This window comes from Micromys minutus (assembly GCF_963924665.1).
Source record: "Micromys minutus genome assembly, chromosome: 29".
NCBI lineage: Eukaryota > Metazoa > Chordata > Mammalia > Rodentia > Muridae > Micromys > Micromys minutus.
This window is the reverse complement of record NC_137964.1, coordinates 17,920,659-17,941,851: the sequence shown is the minus strand read 5'-3', so window position 1 is coordinate 17,941,851 and position 21,193 is coordinate 17,920,659. Positions and strand designations below refer to the sequence as shown.

General features: G+C 47.5%; 1 protein-coding gene across 2 annotated transcripts in view; it reads right to left on the bottom strand.

Moving 5' to 3' along the window:
- The window catches only part of GALNT17 (polypeptide N-acetylgalactosaminyltransferase 17), a 420,712-nt gene extending 402,332 nt beyond the window's left edge, over window positions 1-18,380 (bottom strand). Inside the window, exons 1-2 of one of the 2 annotated variants that reach the window (XM_080940616.1) lie at window positions 17,676-18,380; window positions 16,686-17,310 (exon numbers count right to left, since the gene is read on the bottom strand). In XM_080940616.1, the coding sequence (XP_080796742.1) occupies window positions 16,686-16,923 (238 nt within the window). In that variant the 5' untranslated portion in view covers window positions 16,924-17,310; window positions 17,676-18,380. Of the gene's footprint in view, window positions 1-16,685 lie in introns of both variants that reach the window. The other variant, XM_080940615.1, reaches the window with a different exon arrangement.
- Window positions 18,381-21,193: the final 2,813 nt, after the last annotated feature.

The following is a 21,193-nucleotide window of genomic DNA, read 5'->3' as shown; positions in this document are numbered from 1 at the left end:
CAAAGGAACTAAGACTTTTGTTCCTTGGTGGCTGTAACTGTCACCCTGACACCACCAATGACATTATCCCACAATCCTCTAACCAAAGCTACCTTTTCAAGACAGTCTCTAAATTTCACTTGGCAGAGATTTTATTGTATTTGTAGGGACAGCAGCTGCTCTCCGGATGGGTGTATGCAGGCTCACCGATGCTATGTGAGCCTGCTAACTTTTTTCAGCACTGTGATCAAATACCTGACAAAGGCCACTTAAGAAAGAATTTATTGTAGCTCGATTTTTGAGGATACTGTCTGTCATGGTAGGAAATACAAGAAATACAATTGTCATAGTTGGAGGTAGCTCATCACCATGTATCCTCAATCAGGAAGCAGAGAGAGATGAATGCTGGTGCTCAGCTCACTTTGTTTTATCCAGTTGAGGATCCTAGCCTATGGGATGGTGGCACCCACTTTTAGGATGGCTCTTCCTTCTTCAGCTAAACCCCCTGGAAATGCCCTCATAGACATACCAAGAGGTGGGTCTCCCAGGTGATTCTAAAGCTAGTCAAGTTGACCATGAAGATTAACTATCACCATGGATTACCCAAAGCTTTAACTTGGTCTTGTTAGGTACCCAAAAAGAGTTTTGAGATTCTTAAATAGCTTCCATCTAGAATGTTTCCCAAATGTGTTGAGGGCTTGGTACACAGATTATGGCTCTCTTAGGAGATTGTAAAATCATTAAAACACAGGGCCTACTGGGTAAAAGTGAGGTCACTTGGAGTGCCCCTCAAAGAGATGTTGGACTCCTAGACTGTCTTCTGTCTTTCCTCTTTCTCTCTTTCTGCCATCCATAAGCATCATTCTCAGAGATTTCTACTATGATATTCCAGCTTGCTATAGGCCCCAAAACAATGGACCAAAGAACCATGACTGAAAAAAAATCATTCCTCCTTTTAAGTTGGCTACCTTATTTTTGTCAACAGTGATGCAAAGCTGACTAATACACATTACATCTAACTTCAGGACCCCTCCATAGTGCCAAGTCCTGGACTTCAGGTGATTTTATAGTGGAAGCAGACTGTGTTCAGGTCACTTCTCCAACCCCTGTCTGGAATTCAATGCTATAGGATTCTCCAGCAGGCTTCTAAGATAAACACTTCTGAAAGTTAACTTTCGCTTTATGAAAACATGACGGTGGGGGGGGGGTGAGGGGTGGGGAAGCAAACAGATTGAGGTCTCCCATAACCCGATAAGAGAAGCAGAAATGAGTAATGGTGCTTCACGGGAAGGTGGAGAGACCATGAGACATGGGCTAGCTTTACTTCTGCAAGCTAAGATCTGAAAGAAGGAGACGAGGATAGATACATTAAAGAAACCCCTCACTGGGACTCTCTTCCCGGGTGATTCTAGGTTGTGTGAAGTTGACTGTGCTGGCAAGTTACATGTGAACTTGGAAGGAACAATAATCATTTTCGAGCAGGGAACCTCAACAGATAATATGCCCAACCCCCACCGAATTAGCATATGAGAACTCTTGTGGTGCATTTTCTTATTACTGATGGATGTGGGAAGGCCCATCCCAGTGAGGGTGGTACCACACCTGGGCAGATGGTCCTGGTATAGATTATAAAGTAGACTGAACAAGCTAATAAGCAGCCTTCCTCCGTGGTCTTCAGTGCCTATCTTCCGTTCTTTCCCCCTGCCCTGCTTGATTGAGTTCCTGCCCTGACTTCCCTCAGTGACAAACTAGTATTTAGAAATAAAAGTGAAATGAGCCCTTTGCTCCCCGAGTTACTTTTGGTTATGGCACCCTATTACAGAAGTGAACGCAACAACGCTAACATTAAAGCTAACCATTATACTGTGCCGTGGAGTAAGTTCAAGGTCAGCCTAGGCTACAGAGTAAATTCAAGCCTCTCCCCTTTATTCAATAAAACTCCTGGAAACAGTTCAACCACCAGAAGATGAGAGGCAGGGGGAAACGTGGATTTTAGAGAAACTTGGCAAAAGAGTAAAGTTTTTAACCTCATTAAAGAGCTCTTAAACAGTCTTCCCTGAACTCCATTTTTACCTCTGGATGCATTTCGGTAACTGCTCGAAAGGCAATTGGGCAACTTCGGCACAAACGTAAATGTTTGTATGATTTAAAAAATGTAGAGACAAGCAGAGGCCAGGAAATTATTGTTTTTAATCGCTAATTCTTGAGTTAACCTTTTTGGCTTGCGTCCTCTTAGTGCCAGTTTCTATCAGCTGTAATAAAGACAATGCATATATTATTTAGCTGGCAAAACCGCAAGCAGAGCTGCTGTACATTTCAAATTTGAAGAGCTAAGTAGGAGTGACTGCAATCATTCCAACTCTCTGGAAGCAGGATGCTGATACCCAAGAAGCCTGTTGTCTTTAAGCCAACAGTCGGTCAAATACGGATGCTGGCTTGGAAACAGGTGACTTTTGGAGCTGGAGCGACAGCTTGTGAAGGACCTAACTTCAGTTCTCATGTTAGCCAGCTCACAACCAACAGTAACTCCTGCTTCAGTGGACCCAAAAGTCTCTTTTGGTCTCTGTAGACACCTACACTCGAGTGCGCAAAACAACACATAGATCACATAAATCATCATCATCATCATCATCATCTTCATCTTCATCATCATCAACATCATCATCACTTAAGAAGAACTAGGAGACTTTCATTTCAGACCCTTTCTATCACCCCACTTACTGCTTAGGTTCATCTAGGATTTGCTGGTCATACTGAGACCAGAGACTGGGTACTGTGGAGGAAGCTCACTGAATAAAGACTTTGCCTTGCAGGGATAAGGCCCGAGTTCAATCTCAGGATCCAGATCTTTAAAAACCAATCTAGATACAGCGGCGCACCCTTGAGCCCTCAGTAACGAGGAAACAGAGACAATCAGAACCCTAGGGCTCACCATCACCTAGCTTGGCCTACTTCGTGAGATCCAGGTCACTGAGAGACACTGCCTCAAATAAGCAAAGTCATCCAAGCAACAACAGCTAAAGTTGTTCTCTGGTCTCCATGTGTATAAACATACCCCACAGTGCATGCATGCACACACACACACACACACACACACACACACACACATACACACACACACATACACACACACACACACACACACACACACACACCAGCCATACATTTACAATTAAAAAAAAACAATCAGGGCTAGAAAAGAGTTCAGGAGGTAAAGACGCCTGCCCTCAAACCTGATGACCTGAGTTTGACCCCCTGAGATCCATATGTTGGAAGATCCCCGAAAGTTGTCCTCTGACCTCTACATGTGTACCATAGCATGAACCATGATGAGTCACCCTCCTGACACACGAGGGCCTGAGTTCAGTGCTAGATTTAAAGACGACAAGTAACGATGAAGTCTTGGTACAGTGGTGCACAGCTGTCCTCTCAGTGATGAAGCAGAGACAGCCACTAGCCTACTTCATGACCTCAGGGTCAGTGAGAGACCCTGCCTCAAACAAACGAAGGCGACACCATATAAGAAAGTAACTGTAAAAAAATAAATATATAAAAATAAAACCCTAAGAGAGGCAGGAGGGCCCAGTGACATATACCTCTACACCTGCAATTTCAGTACTCAAGACACTGAGGCAGGAGAATCACGTGTTTGCTGCTAGCTTACGTCACACAGCAAGACTTTGTCTCAAAAACCTGAAGTACAGGAAACAGGAAACAGAATATGAAACAAAACAAATATACCAAGTACAGATAGATGATTTATTTCTTAATAGACGGATATCCCATGAGTCCCTCAATGGCAGATCCCTCTGGCTTTCACCCAGTTGAAACTTTAGCGATCCAATAACACGAACATGTGCTTGACCATGATGGTCCCGAGAAGAGAGCTCTCATGAAGATCTCAGTGATACCGGTACACAATGGTTGGAGCCTGGCAATCCCAATGGAATGGATACGTGATCAACTTTGATGCTTCCAAAGGATGGATGTTCACAACTATATGGCTGTGTGAATGCAGGGAGGGCCCAGGGCAGAAGCCAGGGAACAAAGCTTGCCTGGGGCCTGCTGAGCACCGCCTAAACAAGAAATTAGCAACGAGTACGTGTCAGCATTCCCAGCCTGTTGTGCTAATTTCCTTGTGATATAAGCAAAGCCTTTTAATTAACTTAATATCAATTTCACTTTTCTCGCATTTTATTCTAATTATGGGCTGGATTTAAAGCTCACACAGCATAATTTAGAGCCCTAAAATTAACAGCTTTACAACTTTACACACGGGTGACTGCTAAGCCTGACTGACTACAACAGTTCCCGTCATCCGGCTGTTGAGGGAGGTTCACATGGTCTCGCCTCACTCCTGGAAACTTCCCCTCTGCGGTCCCAGGACCAGATGCCAGCTGACAAATAGTTCTTTCACACCTTGGGCTCAGTAAGTGCCAACTGTGCCGTGGGTGATTCAGAACGGAGCTACTGGTGGGTGTCTCGAGACAACTTATTCAAGTCTCTTGAGGTCCGGCTTCCTTGCATGTGAACCAGTATAATGAGATAATCGGGTCTGGCAGAAGAAATGCACTAGATGTTATAGTTATTACAAGAAATGTTCTCCGAAGTCGGGTGGTAGTGGTGCACACCTTTAATCTCAGCCCTCGGGAGGCAGAGACAGGCAGATCTCTGTGAGTTTGAGGCCAGCCTGGTCTACAGAATGAGTTTCGGGATAGCCAAGGCTACACAGAGAAACCGTGTCTCAAAGAAAAGAAAAGAGAGAAAGAAAGAAAGGGAAAGGGAAAAGAGAAAAGGGGAGGGGGAAGGGGAAGGAAAGGGAAAAGTTCTCTGTAGTGTCATGGTTTTGAACACTTGATTTCCAGCAGGTGGCGCTGTTTAGGGAGGTTATGGAATCTTTAGGAAGTGGAGCCTTGCTGTAAGACGTCACTGAGAGTGGGCTTTGAGGTTTTACGGCCTGGACCCCACTTCTCTCCCTTCCCCACCTCTCATTTCTGTGTATAGATGTAATGTGGCCCTTCCAGATCCCCACTGCCAGGCTGGTGTCAGGCTCCTGCTGCCATGCTTTCTCCGCCATGATCCCCTTGGAACTGTAAGCCAAAATAAGCCTCCCCCCCCCACCAGCTGTTTTTCCAGCAACGTATTTGTCACAGCAATAGAATGAAACTGAAGCAGATCTCAACAAAACTTGTGGAGCTAGTTTTGATAGCTGTACATCTTTAGTCTCCGAGTTTGAGGAGCTGAGGCAGGAGCTATTCAATAGTCAGACCATGACAATTCATTACCATTCAAGGACTAAACGCTGACAAGATGAATGAATACTTATATTTGTGGTGTGTGTGTGTGTGTGTGTGTGTGTGTAGTGAGATGGACAAAGTGCCAGGCAGATAGTTGTCCCCAAATCTGCGCCCTCGGATTTCATAGTCACTCACAGTAGTATTTCCTAGGTTCCCGTGGATATGCTCACGAATGCTGTGTATTTGTAAACTTATCATTGGAGCCACAGAGGCAAATTCCCTGCAAGAGTCCCTATCCTAAAAGACTAGGCACTAAACAATACTTAAGAACCACAGCCGAGGATGACCTCTGGCCTCCACAGGAAAGTCCACATGCATGTGTACTTGCATACATATATATGCACCCTCTACACACAAGGGAATCGAAAGAGAATAGACCTAAAACCCAAGTCTCCTGATTCTGCCTTCGGGGAGGGAAGAATCTAACATCCTGGACAGCCCACAGGACACCCTCAGGTCAACACTAACCACACTATTGGCCTGGTGTCTGAGGCTAGGGTAGGCTCTTCTGGAACCCTGGTCCATGCTCACTGTAGGCAGGTTCCGTAGCGCCCTAAGGATGTGGCCAAGCATCTTCATGACAGAGCATTGTAACTCAGGCGGAGCTGGGGCTCTGCAGTTAGGGATGACAGGTTGATATTAAAAGGAAAAACTCTATCAGTGACAAAGATGATTGTCATCCGCATGTCGCCAGAATACAAAGATGGATGGAAGTGACTGATGTGGGATAGGAAGGTCTCACCACATCCACAGCTACCTGGCATTTATCCTAAGTGCTAAGGGGATCATGAACGAGGAATGGGATGGGGGAGAGAAGAGGAAGAAAAGAGGTGGCAAAGGTAATGGATGTCCACATTATCTTCTCTGACCCTTTTAAATCTTGAGAGAAGAGGCTAGAGCGACGGGTTGACGGTTAGGAGCATTTGCTGCTCTTGCAGAGGACCTGAGTTTGGTTCCCACTGAGTGTAAGAATTCAAGCATTCAGCCTGGGGAAACAGGTCAGTCCCTAAGGTGCTTGCTGTGCAAGTATGGTCTGCAGAACCTGTGGGAAAAGGCAGATGTAGTGCACATCTGTACTCCCAGAACCGGAATACAGTGGAGACAAGAGGATCCCTAAGGCTCACTGGACAGCCAGGCTAGCTGAGCTCTGGGTTCAGTGAGAGACCCTAATATAAAAAGCCAGGGACATAGCTCCTCTAGCAAAGTGCAAGCTGGAAACAGAAGTGCCCAGAAGTCCACAGGCTAGCTAGCAAAGAAGAAGACAGATCCTGCCTCAATAAAGTACGAAAACCCACTCTCCAAAGTTACCCTTTGACCTCCACAGGCGCTCTGTGGCATGCACATGCATACACACATACAAGAATACCATATCTTTCAAGGTAAAAAGCAATTGAGGAAGGCACTTAAATCAGCCTCTGGCCTCTATACCCATGCATATACATGACCTTGCACTTGTGCACATGCACACTTGCATGTGGGAGTGGAAACATATTGCACATGTGTGAAGAAGACTCCTGGTGGTCAAAAGAGGTATCCGATCCCTTGGAGCCGGAGTTGCAAGTGTTTGAGACACAAACCCTCAAGTGAGGTGGTGAAATCAAAATTCTTTTCTCATGATTAAGTAGCAACTGCTCTTAACTGCTGAGCCACCTCTCCAGCCAGCCTCTCACATCCATTCTTGGTGTAGTATTCTGTAAGGAGCTGGTTGAAAATCACAGACAGGAGCTGAAAAGACAGCTCAGCTAGTAAAGTATTTGCCTTGCAAGCATGAAGACCTGACTTACATGCCAAGAATGGACAGAAAAACCTAGGTGTGGTCATGCATGTGTGTAATCCCAGCACTGGGTGGGTCACTGCTTAGCTAGCCTCAACAATAAGCAATAGACAAGTGAATGGCATTATCTAAAAATAAAGGTTAACACCTGTGCAGTTGTGCACATGTGAACATGCATGTGTACATATATGCACAGATGTTCTTAAGTATCGTGCAAAGTCTAGGTGGGCATTGTCTACTCTTCTATTTTTGGCATGCCATCTGTACTTGGCGGCAAGGCTGTGTTCACTTATCAATGTGTGAGTGGCCAGCATCCTTTAAAGAGTAAGTTGACATATTGCAGGACACCAGGAGCTGCCTGATCATATCAACCCAGATGAGACTTTCCTCTTCATAGGTTGATTTATATCTGATATTTCTCATAATAATATAAAGCTAATAACCATAATACTGTACAGCCTGATACAAAACAAAACACAAACCCCCTGGGCTGGACAGGTGGTCAGTGGGTGAAGCACTTATCACGAGAGTTTGGGGACCAGAGTTCAGATCCCAAAAGCCCACATAAAGCCAGATGTTGTATAGAACATCTGTGTGATGTCAGTGCTTCTTCTGAAAAAGAGGAGGCGGGGTCAGGAGAATTCCTGGTAGCTGTCAGGTCAACTAGCCTGGCAGATAAGACAAGAGACCTTGTCTCAGACAAGGTAGAAAGTGACACATAAACTCTGAGGTGTTCCTCTGACCTCCACATGCACACCTGCTATCACACACGTGCACGCACACTGTACCTATAATTAAACTTAATAAATGCAGCACAGGAAGAGCTTAATAATGGTGGCTACTGATAAAAGATCATAGCAAGAGACTCTAACAAAAGTTGTGTGCACAGCTCAAACTTTATTCCTCCATCTTTCCCTCCCTCCTCTTCTCCCTCTCAAAATATCTTTGGTGTGCTGCTGATTGCCCATGGCCTCTAGTAATTAAAACTACAGAAAATGAAACCTTGGCTAAGGGGCGAGGCTGCTTTAATAGGCTGTCATTTCTTCTCCTAGGCCTCGAAAGCCATTGTAAGACGGGGGGAGGGAGGGTGATAAGAAGAAAATGAAGTAAAAGACAACTTCCGGCAAACACACGAAGCAGAATGAGGACCACAAATTAGTCTGGCAGGTTTGGGCAACCCACAGCCCACCACAGAGCCAGGGACCTCCTCAAAACATTGCGAGGTTTAATTTTGCAATCTTTTTGGGATGTAACATTCTCATAGGTGAATGTCGTCGAAAACACGTTGCTGTGTCAAAGAACAGGACACAGCAGAGCCAGTCACGATGGCACCCAGCTGTATCCCCAGCCATGGGGAGGCTGAGATCACAAATAGTGAGGCCTGCTTGGCGCCATGTAAGACCCTGTCTCAAAAGTGACAAGAACACTATTTGTCTATGGACTTCTCAAAACTTAGAACAAAGAGGACCCCTTTCCATCCCCCTGGGATCATAGAACCAGGATCATGCTTTGCTATCGAACAATGCATGCTGGGTTTTTGACTTGCTTGGGAAGTATTTATTGAGCAACTGCTATGGCCCAAGACACCGGGTATTAGGGATGTTATGGGAGTCAGGACCTAGATACCTTTTAACCAGCTGACATTGCCACAGATGCCACTGACATGGGTATTCATGTGTATACCTGTGTGTGTGTGTGTGTGTGTGTGTGTGTGCATGTGTGCAAACACTAGCACATGTGGGTAGTGCCGATGAATACTCACGCTTCTGTATGTAAATGTGTGTGTGTGTGTGTGTGTGTGTGTGTGTGTGTGTGTGTGTGTGTGTGTGCCTGTATAGGTCTGATGTCAGCTTTGCCTCAGGAAAGCCATATACCTTGCTTTCTGAGACTGGGTCTCTCACTGAACCTAGAGCTTACAATTACGCTAGGCTAGCTGGGTTAGCTGGGCTGTAAAGCCACAGATCTCCACCTCCCCAGCACTGGGATTATAAGTATGTGCTGCCACACCCAGGTTTTTCTTTGAATATGGCTTCTGAAGATTTGAATTCAAGATCCTCATGCTTGAGCAGCAAGCAGGGTACCAACCAAACCCCTACTCTAGCACTAATGCCCCCCATTCCCCAATACCCAATGTTTCTATTCTCAATTCATTCTACCATACCACGACCCCACTTTACAGCTAAAAAGTGAAGCCACTGACCTAAAATCACAGCATTCATAACTTGACAGATCTGGAAATGAAACTGGCCCTGTCTGACGCTCCTTCACCACCTTTCTTCTGAAGCTATCCCAAAGACTCGCAGGTTGTCTGATCTCAGTTGTCTCGGGGACACTGGCCTCTCTTGCCTCTGCTTCTTCTTGACATTCTTCAGCCTCAAGGTTGAGCCTTCTCCTTTTCCAACCAGGGTGCTCTCTGCTCGGCAGCAGGCAAAGGTCAGAGGCGGTGGGATCTCTTCGATAAGGAGGAGGAAAAGGAGGAGGAGGACACTGGCTGTTTCCCTCGATACCCCTGGGCTGGACAGGAAGCAGCTGCCCCTCACTGGCATGGCATCCAACACACACACACACACACACACACACACACACACACTTCAAACAGACCTATCTGCATAGCTGGACCATCCAAGAATAGAGTTCCTCATGTCTCCAGAAGGATCCAGCTTCAACCAGATGTCAAGACTAAAGGGAATGAGTGTGGCTCGGGCAACCCAGACTCCATGGATCAAGTCTTCTAGAATACCAGTTAACCTTGTCTCCAGCCAGACACCTGCACAGAGAAGGTGTGCAGAGTTGGTTTCCTTTTAATCTCCACTGCAGTGGGTTTTTGGTTTGTTTGTCAATTTGGAGATTAAAGTTTACTTTTATATGTGTGTACGTCCCGTGTGTATAGGTGCCCACAGAGACCTGGTTTTTAGATCCCCCCCCCAGAGCAGTGGTTCTGAGCCTGTGGATTGCAACCCCTTTGGGGGGTTGGGGAGGTCAAACGACCCTTTCACAGGGGTCAAATATCAGATATCCTGCAAATCAAATATGTACATGTTGATTTGTAACAGTAGCAACAAAAATAAGGTTCTGCCTGGAGGGATCAGCACAACATGAGAAACTGTATTTAAAAGTCGCAGCATTAGGAAGGTTGAGAACCACTACCCTGGAGTTACAAGTGAATGCAAACTGTCTGGCATGTTAAAGGAGAACTCGGGTTCCCTGCAAAAGCTGCCAGTGTTCTTAACTACTGAGCCATCTCTCCGAGTATTTTTTTAAAGACGTATTTATTATTTTTATTTTATGTGTATGACGGGTTTACTGCAGGTATGCGTATGTGCTTGCCTAGTGCCTGTGAAGGCCAGAGGAGGGGGCAGCATGCCCTGGGACTGGAGTTAAGGATAATTGTGAGCCACCATGTGAATGTGGGGGGAACCAAACCCCAGTTCTTTACAAGAAAAGTGAGCCCTCTTACCACTGATCTGTTTCCCCAGCCCTGCAGTGGTTAGATTTAATATAAACATTTCTTTATTTTTACCTTTATTTTTACCTAGGAAAAGGAAACAATGAAAGGCTTGGTTCTGCCATTCACCAAAGAAGGCCTTTCAAATGACTGGCCTGGGGGTGGCAGGGGAACAAAACTGGCCACTGTGATACACACCTAGCATCTCAGCACCGTAGAAGTGGCGGCCAGAGGATGAGGAGTTACAGGTCATCCTCTCTATAGTTATAGGGTGCCTGAGGCGTTCACCGCCCACAATTTCGCCCTTTCTCGATCTAACCTGCAGTCCAAAGAGAGTAGATCCCCTCCACCCCGTGCCCAATGTGCCAACTCATTTTCCCTGCCTAGAGATGTTTGGCATATAGCCCTTAGGTTATCTGAAAATGTTTTAGGGTTTTGTTTTGTTTTTTTTTTGGGGGGGGGGCTGTTTTGTTCTGTTTTTTCTGTTTTGGATTTTTGCTCCGTCCACTTGACTGGCTTAGAGGCAGGAACAGGGTAGGTAATTTTGACTTCTCTCTATTTCTGCCAAGATTTTTCAATTTCTCCAAGCAACCTTGCTTCTATTCAATATCCCTCTGAAATCTAAATTTGGAAACTAACTCGAAATCAATTGCATTTCCTCTTACGACACAGCTGCCCAGGGCCAACAGAGAACAGGGCTGGAGCTCTGCTGTTCCCATTTCCAATTCACTGCGCTGGGTACTTTGAGGGGGAGGGGCTCGCACAGACCCCTTTCTCCTCTTCCCCTGCAAGGGTACTGGGAGAGAGGGGGAGAGCCGTCTTCCTACCCCTTCTCTTGCTGTATCATGCCAGCCAAATCTAACAATATCTCTGTTTCTCACCTTTCTCATCTCTAAAATGAGGGAAATAAATAACTTCCTTAGAAGGTGACAGAAAAGGTGACAGGAAACCAAAAATTATGTACCTTGTGACCTGGGGATTTCTGATAATGGAATTGGTGTCTGGGTCTAGAAGAGCCATCAAGCAACTGTGTTTTAGCAAATTTTAATGGAGTTCTGCTTTCTTCTGGATGGTCCTTAGACGACTTTTCTCCAGATGATCTATGAGTTTATTTTATGCTACCTGAGAGAATATTAAATTATACTCATAAAGTCATACCCCTAAATACACTGATCCTGGCTAGTGCTTAACCTGGTGTACCACACCGCGCTTCTGAGCTCCGTGATGAGGCTGGTTCCTATCATTCAGGAACGGAAGGGGCAGAGCAACTTCAAGATAGGACGGGTAAGATGAAAGAGTCAAGATGTGGGCGACGGGAAAGAATGGGAGGGCAAGGTGAGGAGGGCAAAGTGGTGAGGGTAAGGTGGGGGAGAAGAAAGACGAGGAAAGATGGTTTGAAGAAGACGACAGGGTCAACACAGTAAAGGCTGTATGTCAGAAGCAAGAAAGCCGAAGCAAGAAAGCCGTGGCCAGATGGCAGAGCCATGATTGTAAAGTCAGGATGACAGAAGCAGGAAGGCACAGGCGGGCTAAGGCAGGCATCATGAAGAGAAGACGGCTTTCTCACGCTCGGTCTTTCCAGCCAGGTTCTTCCCACCCTCTCCCTTCGCCACGGTACCCATCCCAATCTTTGCAAACTCTAGGTTATTATCTCTGGCTATCATTTCACTCCTGAAAAACCAGCTCCCGGCCAGCTATCAATAAATCTCAACTGCCTACCATATACACAGAGGCACAGATGGGAAGAGACAGAGGTAGGATGTTCAAGTCTAAAATAGGGCTCCAGCCTTTTAAAAAGCCTAGAGCCATTTTCGAACTCCAAAGTTAAACCCACTGAGGAGTTAGAGTCCAGGCTGAGACTGCAAAGTGACATCACTAAGACCTTGAACAGCTCAAAGCATCAGGACTGTTGCCCATATAACATCTGACAACCCTCACCCTCAAGAGCCAATCTTGGAAGGTTGGACAGAATTGAGGAGCGTGCAGTAAATTCCAGTATATCCAGCTCTTCTCAAAGACTGAGTTGCAACGTGGAGGCTATGAAGTCCAAGGTCAATGTGGCATGTCTTAGCAAGTAGGTAGAGAACAAAAATGAAGATCCTCACAGAACTGCCTAGGCAGACTTGTGATCCCAGCACTGGGGAGGTGAAGGCAGGAGGATTAGGAGTTCAAGATCATCCTTGGCTATTTAGGGAGTTTTGGGCTAGCCTAGGATACATGAGACCCAGCTTTAAAACAAGCAAAAACAACCAAGCAAACCAAAACCCAGCCAGAAGAAAGTGGAATCTCCTTGAATCTCTCTTGCTAGACCTAAGAGGCCACAAGAGGCATTTAAGTAACCTAGGGAGTCTTTTGTTTGCCTTTTGTTGCTCTAGAGAGCAATCTTGGGACCTTGCATGTACAAGGCAAGCATTCTACCTCTGGACTATATCACTAGACCAGCTCTGTGCAACTTTGAAAATGCTAGCTTCATAGGGCACTAAGGAGCTGGATATGAGCTCCTGCTATGGGCCCAGCTCCAGCTCAGGAATAGGACCCTTGAGTTCCTGGTCTCCTTTGTTGTCAGTGGCAACGGGTGGAGACAGGTGCACAGCATATACACAAGTGAAGCCCTGGCCCTGTCTCTCCATATGCCAGGAAGAGCCCACCCCTTCCTCCCCCAGCCTCCCAGTACAGCAGGCAGCCTAGTATAACAGATGGAACACACAGTACCCAAAACAGGAACAAAGGCTGGTGCCCCTAACGGCAGGGTGGAGGGTCTGCTCCATATCACAACTTTCCCTTGCTGTTTCCCTTCGGGTTGTATGTTCCTACAAATCGCCTTCAGTGCCTGGAAAGACTAATTCTGCCAAGTCCCCATTGGAAGTCATGCTTTGCCCAAAAGAAACTCTCAATTGGACTTATCTACGCCAGCTTTGAGTCTTCCTTCCTTCCTAGCTCTCTAATCAACCAGTCAATTCTTTTTTCTCCTTCTCCCTCCCTCCCTCTCTCTCCCCACCCATTCTATCATTTTGAGGCAGGGTCTCATGTAGCCCAGGCTAGCCTCGAGCTCCATAGATAGCTAGCAGTTATCTTGAAGTCTTGCTCTTCCTTTCTCCTTCTTAGGGCTGAGCTTGGAAGTTTGTGCCACCACTCCTGGCTTATGTGGTACAAGGGATTGGAACTCGTGCAGACTAGGCAAGGATGCAGCTCACTGATCTACATCCACAGCTCCCTAGCATGGATGCTCTCTACAAAGCAGAGAGTCAAGAGAAAGAATCCAAGACTCGGAGCCCCTTGGAAGCCAATCTTGGCTTCTTGCAAGTCCTACCCAGCCTGCTGGCCTTGTCATTCGAGTGTATTTTCTCTCCTTACTAGGTCTGATAGGCAGAGGAGTCTCTGATAGAGAGGGAGGAGTTCATTAGAGACAAAGTCTCAGACCCTGTGCTCTGCCTATTGAAAAAGAGCCCCTAGGACATGGGGCCATGAATTCTACATCAGTGTAGGTGACACAAGTCATTTTGATAACAATGTCCAGGCAGGTGAATGCGCACAACAGCCAAGAGCCTCTCCGCCCTAAAGAAACAAGGTCCAGAGTCTTTTTAAAACCTCGAAAGTCGCCAGGTAACTGCCAGCAAGTCTTAAAGGGACAAGTAGGAACAGGTGCCTTGCAGGGTTTCTGCAAACACTGAGAAAATGGCTTACTGCGTAAAGGACTTGCCTGTGATTCTAACGCTGGAGAGCCTGAGTAAAGATCATCACTGGAGCTTGCTGGTCAACCAGGCTAGCCAAAATGGTGGACACCAGGCTGAGTGAGAGACTATGGCTCAAGCAAAAAAAAAGTTTGAGAAATGACTGAGGAAACGACCAGCTGCTGACCCCTAGCTTCCACCTGTTTGTGTGCACATACACATCCATAGCATAATAAAGAAAGAGAAAGAACAAATAAACAGTACTACGTAGAATTTTTATGATTCCCATTAGATGTGGCCATAACATATTTCATGTCCCTAATGGAAATTATCGATACAATGACCTGCATGCAGCTTGAGACTGAGAAAGCTCTGACTAGTTCGGGGGGGGGGGGGGGATCTTATGAATGTGTTTCTGCAGGTACCAATTTGGAAAAACAATTCCCGCTTCCTTAATCTGGTTTGGCCAGCTGGCCTTGCATGTCTGATCCAGAGTGCCAAGCTCATGTCCTTTTAATTGCTCCAGAAGTGAACTGAGGGTTTTAGTCATGCCCGGTCCGTTTTGTCTAGAGGGGTTTGGGAGAAGAGCTTCGACCTGGTTTTGGTGGGCTGCCCTGGCCGTCTGGCCTCGTTACTTGTGAGAGATACAATTGTGAATGCTAAAAGTGCATCAAAACCCCCTGGGTACTTACAATATGGTACTAAGATGAGTAGGACTTTTTTCATGAATGCAGGAGGCTGCTTGCATCCCTCTCCTGGAATTACCCAGAAGGGATCCTCAAAGGGCAAGAAAAAAAGGCTCTTTTCCCCAGCCACCTGCCACGAGGCTGGTCAAGCAGGTTACGGCTGTACCTGTAGAACTATATACAGTTCATTTCTCAGGGGAAAAATCATATAAACTTTTCAACTCAGAGTCCGTGGCTAGTAAGTTGGCCCAATGGGTAAAGACAGTGACGTCTAAGGACATAAGACCCATCTTCAGGACCTCATGGTAGAAGAACAGAGATGACTATACGTTATCCTCTGGTTTCTATATGTGGTCTGTGGTATGTGTGCCCCTTTCCCAAATACAATACAATACAGTACGGCACAGTATAGTACAACACACACAATTTCAAATTAAAATTAGGTAGGTAGAAACTTATGTCTTAGGGGTCATTTGGTTGGTAAAATATTTGCCAGGCAAGCCTGAAGCCCTCTGAGTTCGGTCCCCAAAGCCCATATAAAAAACCCAGACACAGTATCGTGTACTTACAATCCCAAAGCAGGATTCCCGGGGTTGCTAGTCAGCCCAGCTCAGTTATTCTGTGAGTAAGCACCAGAAAGAGACCCCCGTCTCCAAAAAATCCAAAGTAAATGTAACTGGGGAATGACATTCAAGGTTGGCCCCAGCCCCCAAGTGCACACTCACATGCACAGACACAAACACACCTGCACCCAGACACAGGAAAATAAATGTATGCCTTATAGCCAAGAACAAGGGCTCTGTGGCCAACCAGATTCCAAACTACTACTTACTAACACCAATCGGGACCCAGGTAATGTGATTAACTCCCCCTGCCACCCCAGTTTGGTTTGTTCTGTTCTCCTGTGAGGGAGGGGCCAGAACTTTCAAGAAAAGGTTATGTCCCGTCCCACCATGCACTGCACCTGTGGAGCTTGTAAGGAACGCCCCTCTAGCACACAGCAACGATGGACTTATTAGCAGTCATTACAAAGGCTGACAGTTCCAGGCCATGGTAACATGCAGAGGGTTGGGAAGAGAGAGCCAGACTTCCATAATCACTATGTCTTCTTTCCACTAGACTATGTGATACTGTGAAGACAGCAAGTGTTGAGGCACCATCAGTTCCTTGAAGCAGGTGGAAACAGTAAATTATAACCCCCCCCCCCCACACACACACACACACACACACCAGCTCTTTTACGGCAACTCATTTAGAATGGTTTAGATGAGATGAGATCTTGAAAAAGCTAGGAACCTGGATACCATGCCTCCTTGTTTGGCTTAACTTTGTGAAGAAACCCCTGCTTCCCAGACCCACTATGAACTTGAACCTCAGTTGCCACGGAGTTCGGGGTAGGCTGGTTTTTAATAGACCACCTCGAAGTGAGGAGGAAAGAATCTACGTTTTTAGCCATGCAATCAACCTAAAGCAACAATGTATTTAATTCAAGAATAGCCCTCACTTTGCAAGTCCCTCCCACCAAATACCATGAAATGAAAGCTATTTGCTTTCTAGATGTCCCCAGCCTGCAGTCCGATCTAAGCTGGAGTCACAAGCAGAGACCAAGAGTCAACAGTAGTGACAGGTTTCTAAGTGGAAGACCAAACTTCTAGCTACAGTACATCACGAAAAAAAGAATCAGGTGGCGGTTTCTACAATAGTCCCAGGCACAGAGCAGGGATGGAAAGAGAAAGATCAGGCTTCAATGTCAGCTTAGGATACAGAGAGCCAGGGAAATAACCCTGTACCCTGCATGCACCAAGACCCACAGGCGTCAGGGCACGTCCTTACCATTAAGTTGCCGGTAAACGATGTCTTCCAGCAGAGACAGGCGCTTCAGGACCGCATCCTGGATGGGGCTAGCGCTGTGCGCGCTGAGGTTGGCCACCTCTGCGCGAGGCCGGATCTCGTGGAAGGTATCTCCGCTGCGCACCGCGATAGGCCGACACTTAGCCAGAAAGATCACGAAGCCAGCCACCGCGATCAAGTTCAACACCAACAATACTTTGACTCTCCTCAGTGAAGCCATCAAACAACACAGCTGGTCCTTTCCCTGGACCCACGCCTCTACCAGCCTCACCTGCGAGGCGCAGGGCAGCTTGAGACCGGCGCAGACCCCAGACGCGGGACAATGGCCAGAGGAGGGAGCAAAGGGCGGGGTGGGGGTGGGGTCCCAGCTGCTGCTGGCTACGAAACGCCTATACTCAGGAGACAGAGACCACTAGGAGGACGCGGCTGTTGGGGACCAAGCGAGAACACTCACATGGAAGCCCCTGGCTCACAAGTGTCGCTGAAATGCCTGCTTGTCCACAGCACGCAGTCCCTTCTACGAGACAGCAAAAGATCCTGGGGTCTCTCCCTGTTGAACAGCAAACAGGTTGCCTTTGGACTTTGGACCTCCTCCGGAGACGTAGACCTTCGGTAACAATCAGAGATGTGGCGGAGTGGCGCGCAGGTGCCGGGCTCCAGCTCTGCGCCCGCCGGCGGAAGAGCGCGCCACTCTTGGAGTTGCGCGGCCGTCGCGGGGCGAAAATAGCGTTCTTCAGCAAAAGACCTGCTCCTCAGGGCGGGTGTCTTTGTTCAGCTCACCGGCTCTCTCCATCACTCCGGGAGGAGGAAAACCCCGCGCCCGGTGCCTGCATCCTCCAGGCTCCGCAGTCACGCTCAAATCTCAATGACTCTCAAAGTGTGTGTGTGGGGGGGGGGGGGCAGCAGGAAAGGGGCGGGAGCAGGGACCCAGCGCGACGTCCTCTCCGCCCCCACCCCGCCCGCAAAACTCACCAGTGCGCACAGCGCCACGGGTTCCCGGACACGTTCCAAGTCCGTACACGAGTCTCCGGGGCCTGCCGGACTCACTGGCTTGTCTCGGGCGGTGGCGCGTCGCGAGGCTGGCCGGAAGGAGGAGTCGGACCTCCAAAGTCACACCAGTTGTCTACACGTTTTTCTAAATGTCGCGGGAGAGGGATGCGCGTTGGCGCCCCCGCTGCCTGTCACCACGGCCCGTGCAGCTAGTCTCAAGCCCCCAAGGGAACCAAGATCCGAGTGTCCCGATCACCGGATGCAATGACACCGCGACTGCGGCACTGAGAGTACACACAGTCCCCCAGAGGGAATGGTGGGGTAGACCGGAGCAGCTGGGAGCGGGGGGGGGGGGGGTGATGCTCAGGTGGCGACGGAAGGCGGGGCGCGGTCCCGAGGGGAGCGGCTGCAGAGCCGACTCCTCCTAAGCGGTCCCTTGGTCACCCTCTTCCCCGAGAGCCAGTCGCCAAAGCCGTTGCCACCCGCAGGCTGCGGAGCGCACAGCTAGGGGAAGCTGGCCCACTCTTGCGCGCGCACCCGGAAAGGGTGGGGGTGTCTGGAGAGAGCGGGGAGCGCGCGCGGGACCGGGGAGCAGTCAAGTCATGTTGGCTGATAAGGGCTGTGAGGGACCCTTGGGGTTCTCAGCGCTCTCTAAGCAGGCTGGCTTGTTCCATCCCGGCAGACGAGGAAGACGTCCCTTTCTCTTGGCTTAGCTGCTCCGCTTAGCTTGGCCCGGAATGGCTAGAGGGAAAATCTGGCCTGGAGACTCGGATTCCACTACTTTCGGAGCAAGGCCTTGTGTCCTTCTTGCTAGGGCCCTGAGAGAGTTCAGACCACCTTAGTTGATGTTTCTGTGCTCACCCCAACTCTGTAAACATCTTATACGTTGCCACGCACGCGGACTTATTGCCCTGTTGGGTCTCCACAACCTACTTCTTTTCCTGAGACCCAGGAGTTCCAAAGACTGGAATCTAAACCCGCCCTCTGATTTTTTTAATTGCTTAGGCCAGAGAAAGAAACCAGACTGCCAACAGCTAAGAATCAGCTGAGTGAATACAGGAGCTTCAACTTTATTCCCCCTGCCCTATTAAAGTTTGTCACTGTTGATCATGGGTTAGTTTTGTTTGGTTGGCTTAGGTTTAGGCTTTTTGTTGGGGCGTGAAAGGGGGGATTCCGGGGGGCGTGATTGGATTTGAGGGTTTGGAGTTGGGATGTAGTTAGGCGGTTGAGCTGAAGTTGAGTGCTTGCCTAGACCTCAACTAGATATCTTCACGCCCCACCCCCAGCTCTTTACAACTTTACAACCTGGCTTGCTGGTAGTAAGCCTATAATACCAGCACTTGGAAGGTAGATACAGGAGGAGCAGAAATTCAAGACCATCCTTGTCTACAAAGTAAGTTCCAGGTTAGATTGGATCTCTTTTAAAGGGGAACTGAGTTTTTTCTTGTTTGTTTTTTGGTTTGGACTTTGTTGGAGATTTTAATATTCCTTTGTTTATTCAGTCTCTGTTAGCTCAGGCTAGCCCCTAACTCGTAATTCAACAGTCTTTATTTTTTTAAATATATTTCATTGCAGTGTGTGTGTAAGCCCCTGGAGAACAGAAGAGGGCATTTGATTCCTTAAACTAGACTTAAAGACATTTGTGAGTCATTGATTAGTTGATCCTAACTCCACTTCCTTTGTGGGCTCATCTTTCTTTCATCCTTCCAAACCCCCAGACCTAGGTAGGAGAGAGAAGAATAGAGGGGAGGAGGTGGTGACAATATCCTTAGTCTACTTCCTGCTGGATAGAGGAATCAAGTGCCTTGGAGTAAGTTTGACCTCTGCTGTCAGACAATCTAATTTCTTCCTTTCGTCTCTTTGCACACTACTTGACCAACTGCCACAAAACATAACCAACCAGCCAAACATTCCCCTTCCATTGGGGCTCTAGCCTCCGAAAAGTACCCAGAATTCCAAGCATCATATACTCACAGGAACTATCTGCAGCTGTCGAAACCGCGCCCTTGCTAGAGCACGAGGTAAATCACAGTCAGCTGCTGTGGACAGCCTGAAGCAGCCTCATATCCCACACCTGGGATTAAAATGAAGCTATTCTTACATTTCTGTGTTTTCAAGGAGACCAAAATTCTCACTACAACTTCTCATGATGAAGCAGTTAGATATCTCTCTAGTCACATTTCCTTCCTTTACAAACAAAAACAGAACTTAGCTAGGTATGTTTACATGTGTGTGTATCTGTGACATAGCATGTTTTTGGAAGTCAGAGGACAATTTGCAGGAGTCGGTTCTCTCCTGCCACTATGTGGGTCTCAGGGATTGAACTCAAGTAGTGAGGCTTGGCAGCAAGCCCCTTTACCTCCTTGAGACATCTCATTGGTCTGCTTTTTTATTTTTTATCTCTTTAGAGCCTGCTCAACAAGATCCCTGGGGTATTGAATTTTTATAATCTGCAGTGAACTGAGTGGAAAAATTCAGTTTAATAAAAAGCTGGATCGAAAAGCACAGAAAAAGCACTTTTAAACATCTCTGAGATCAGAAGGAAATTGGGTAGGAGGACATCCCGGTTCTGTGGCATTAAGAACATCAGGGACTGGTTGAGGCCATGTCTCCACAGCTGTTCACTGAAGACCCAGACCAGGCAGCATCGGAACCACAGTAGAGGGGTCACTGGTATAAGGGCTGGAAGATGTTATATCCTTGCTCAATCCCATTTTGGGTCATCCTCCCTTTCCTCCTCCACTCCCAAAATATAAAACAATTTAGTCAGAGGACAGCATAGTGCTCTCATTTCACCGAAGTTTTATATGATTGACACAGGAGCCGTCAGGGATGAGAGATGCAAGAAAAACTTGGAGTTAGGTGTGAGTTTGGGCTTGATTTCCGAGATCAATCTCACTGTATAGTAACAGGCTATAAAAATTGTGATCCTCCCAACTTAGTTTCTCAAGTGCTAGGATTACAGTGCACAGCACCGTGCTCAGATTGGGAAGTGTTTATTTTTGCGTGCTGAAGAATAGAGAGCCATGTAGAAAAGAAATAGGACAAAAAGGCCTGTTCTGAAAATAAAAATGACTACCACTGAGCCATGCCCCCAGCCCCTCACTGGGTGATTCTAGGCAGGGGCTCTACCACTGAGCCATGCCCCCAGCCCCTCACTGGGGGATTCTAGGCAGGTGCTCTACCTGGTATGAGCCACATACCAACCCCTTCACTAATTCTAGAGGAGCTCCACCACTGAGCCACACCCAGGCTCCCTCACTGAGGAAATTTAGGCAGGAGCTCCATCACTGAGCCATACCTTAGCTGGAGGATTCTAAGCACATATTCTACCACTGAGCTGCATTCCCAGAAGAGGATGAGGTTTTAACTGCCCAGTTGCAGGACCTGAGTCCTGATAGTGGGCCATTTCTTGATATTAGAATGTTGGAAGTTCTTTATGCACATAGATATCACTCCGCACAGGCTGCCTGAGGAAGATGGGGAGAGCAAAGCCTGTA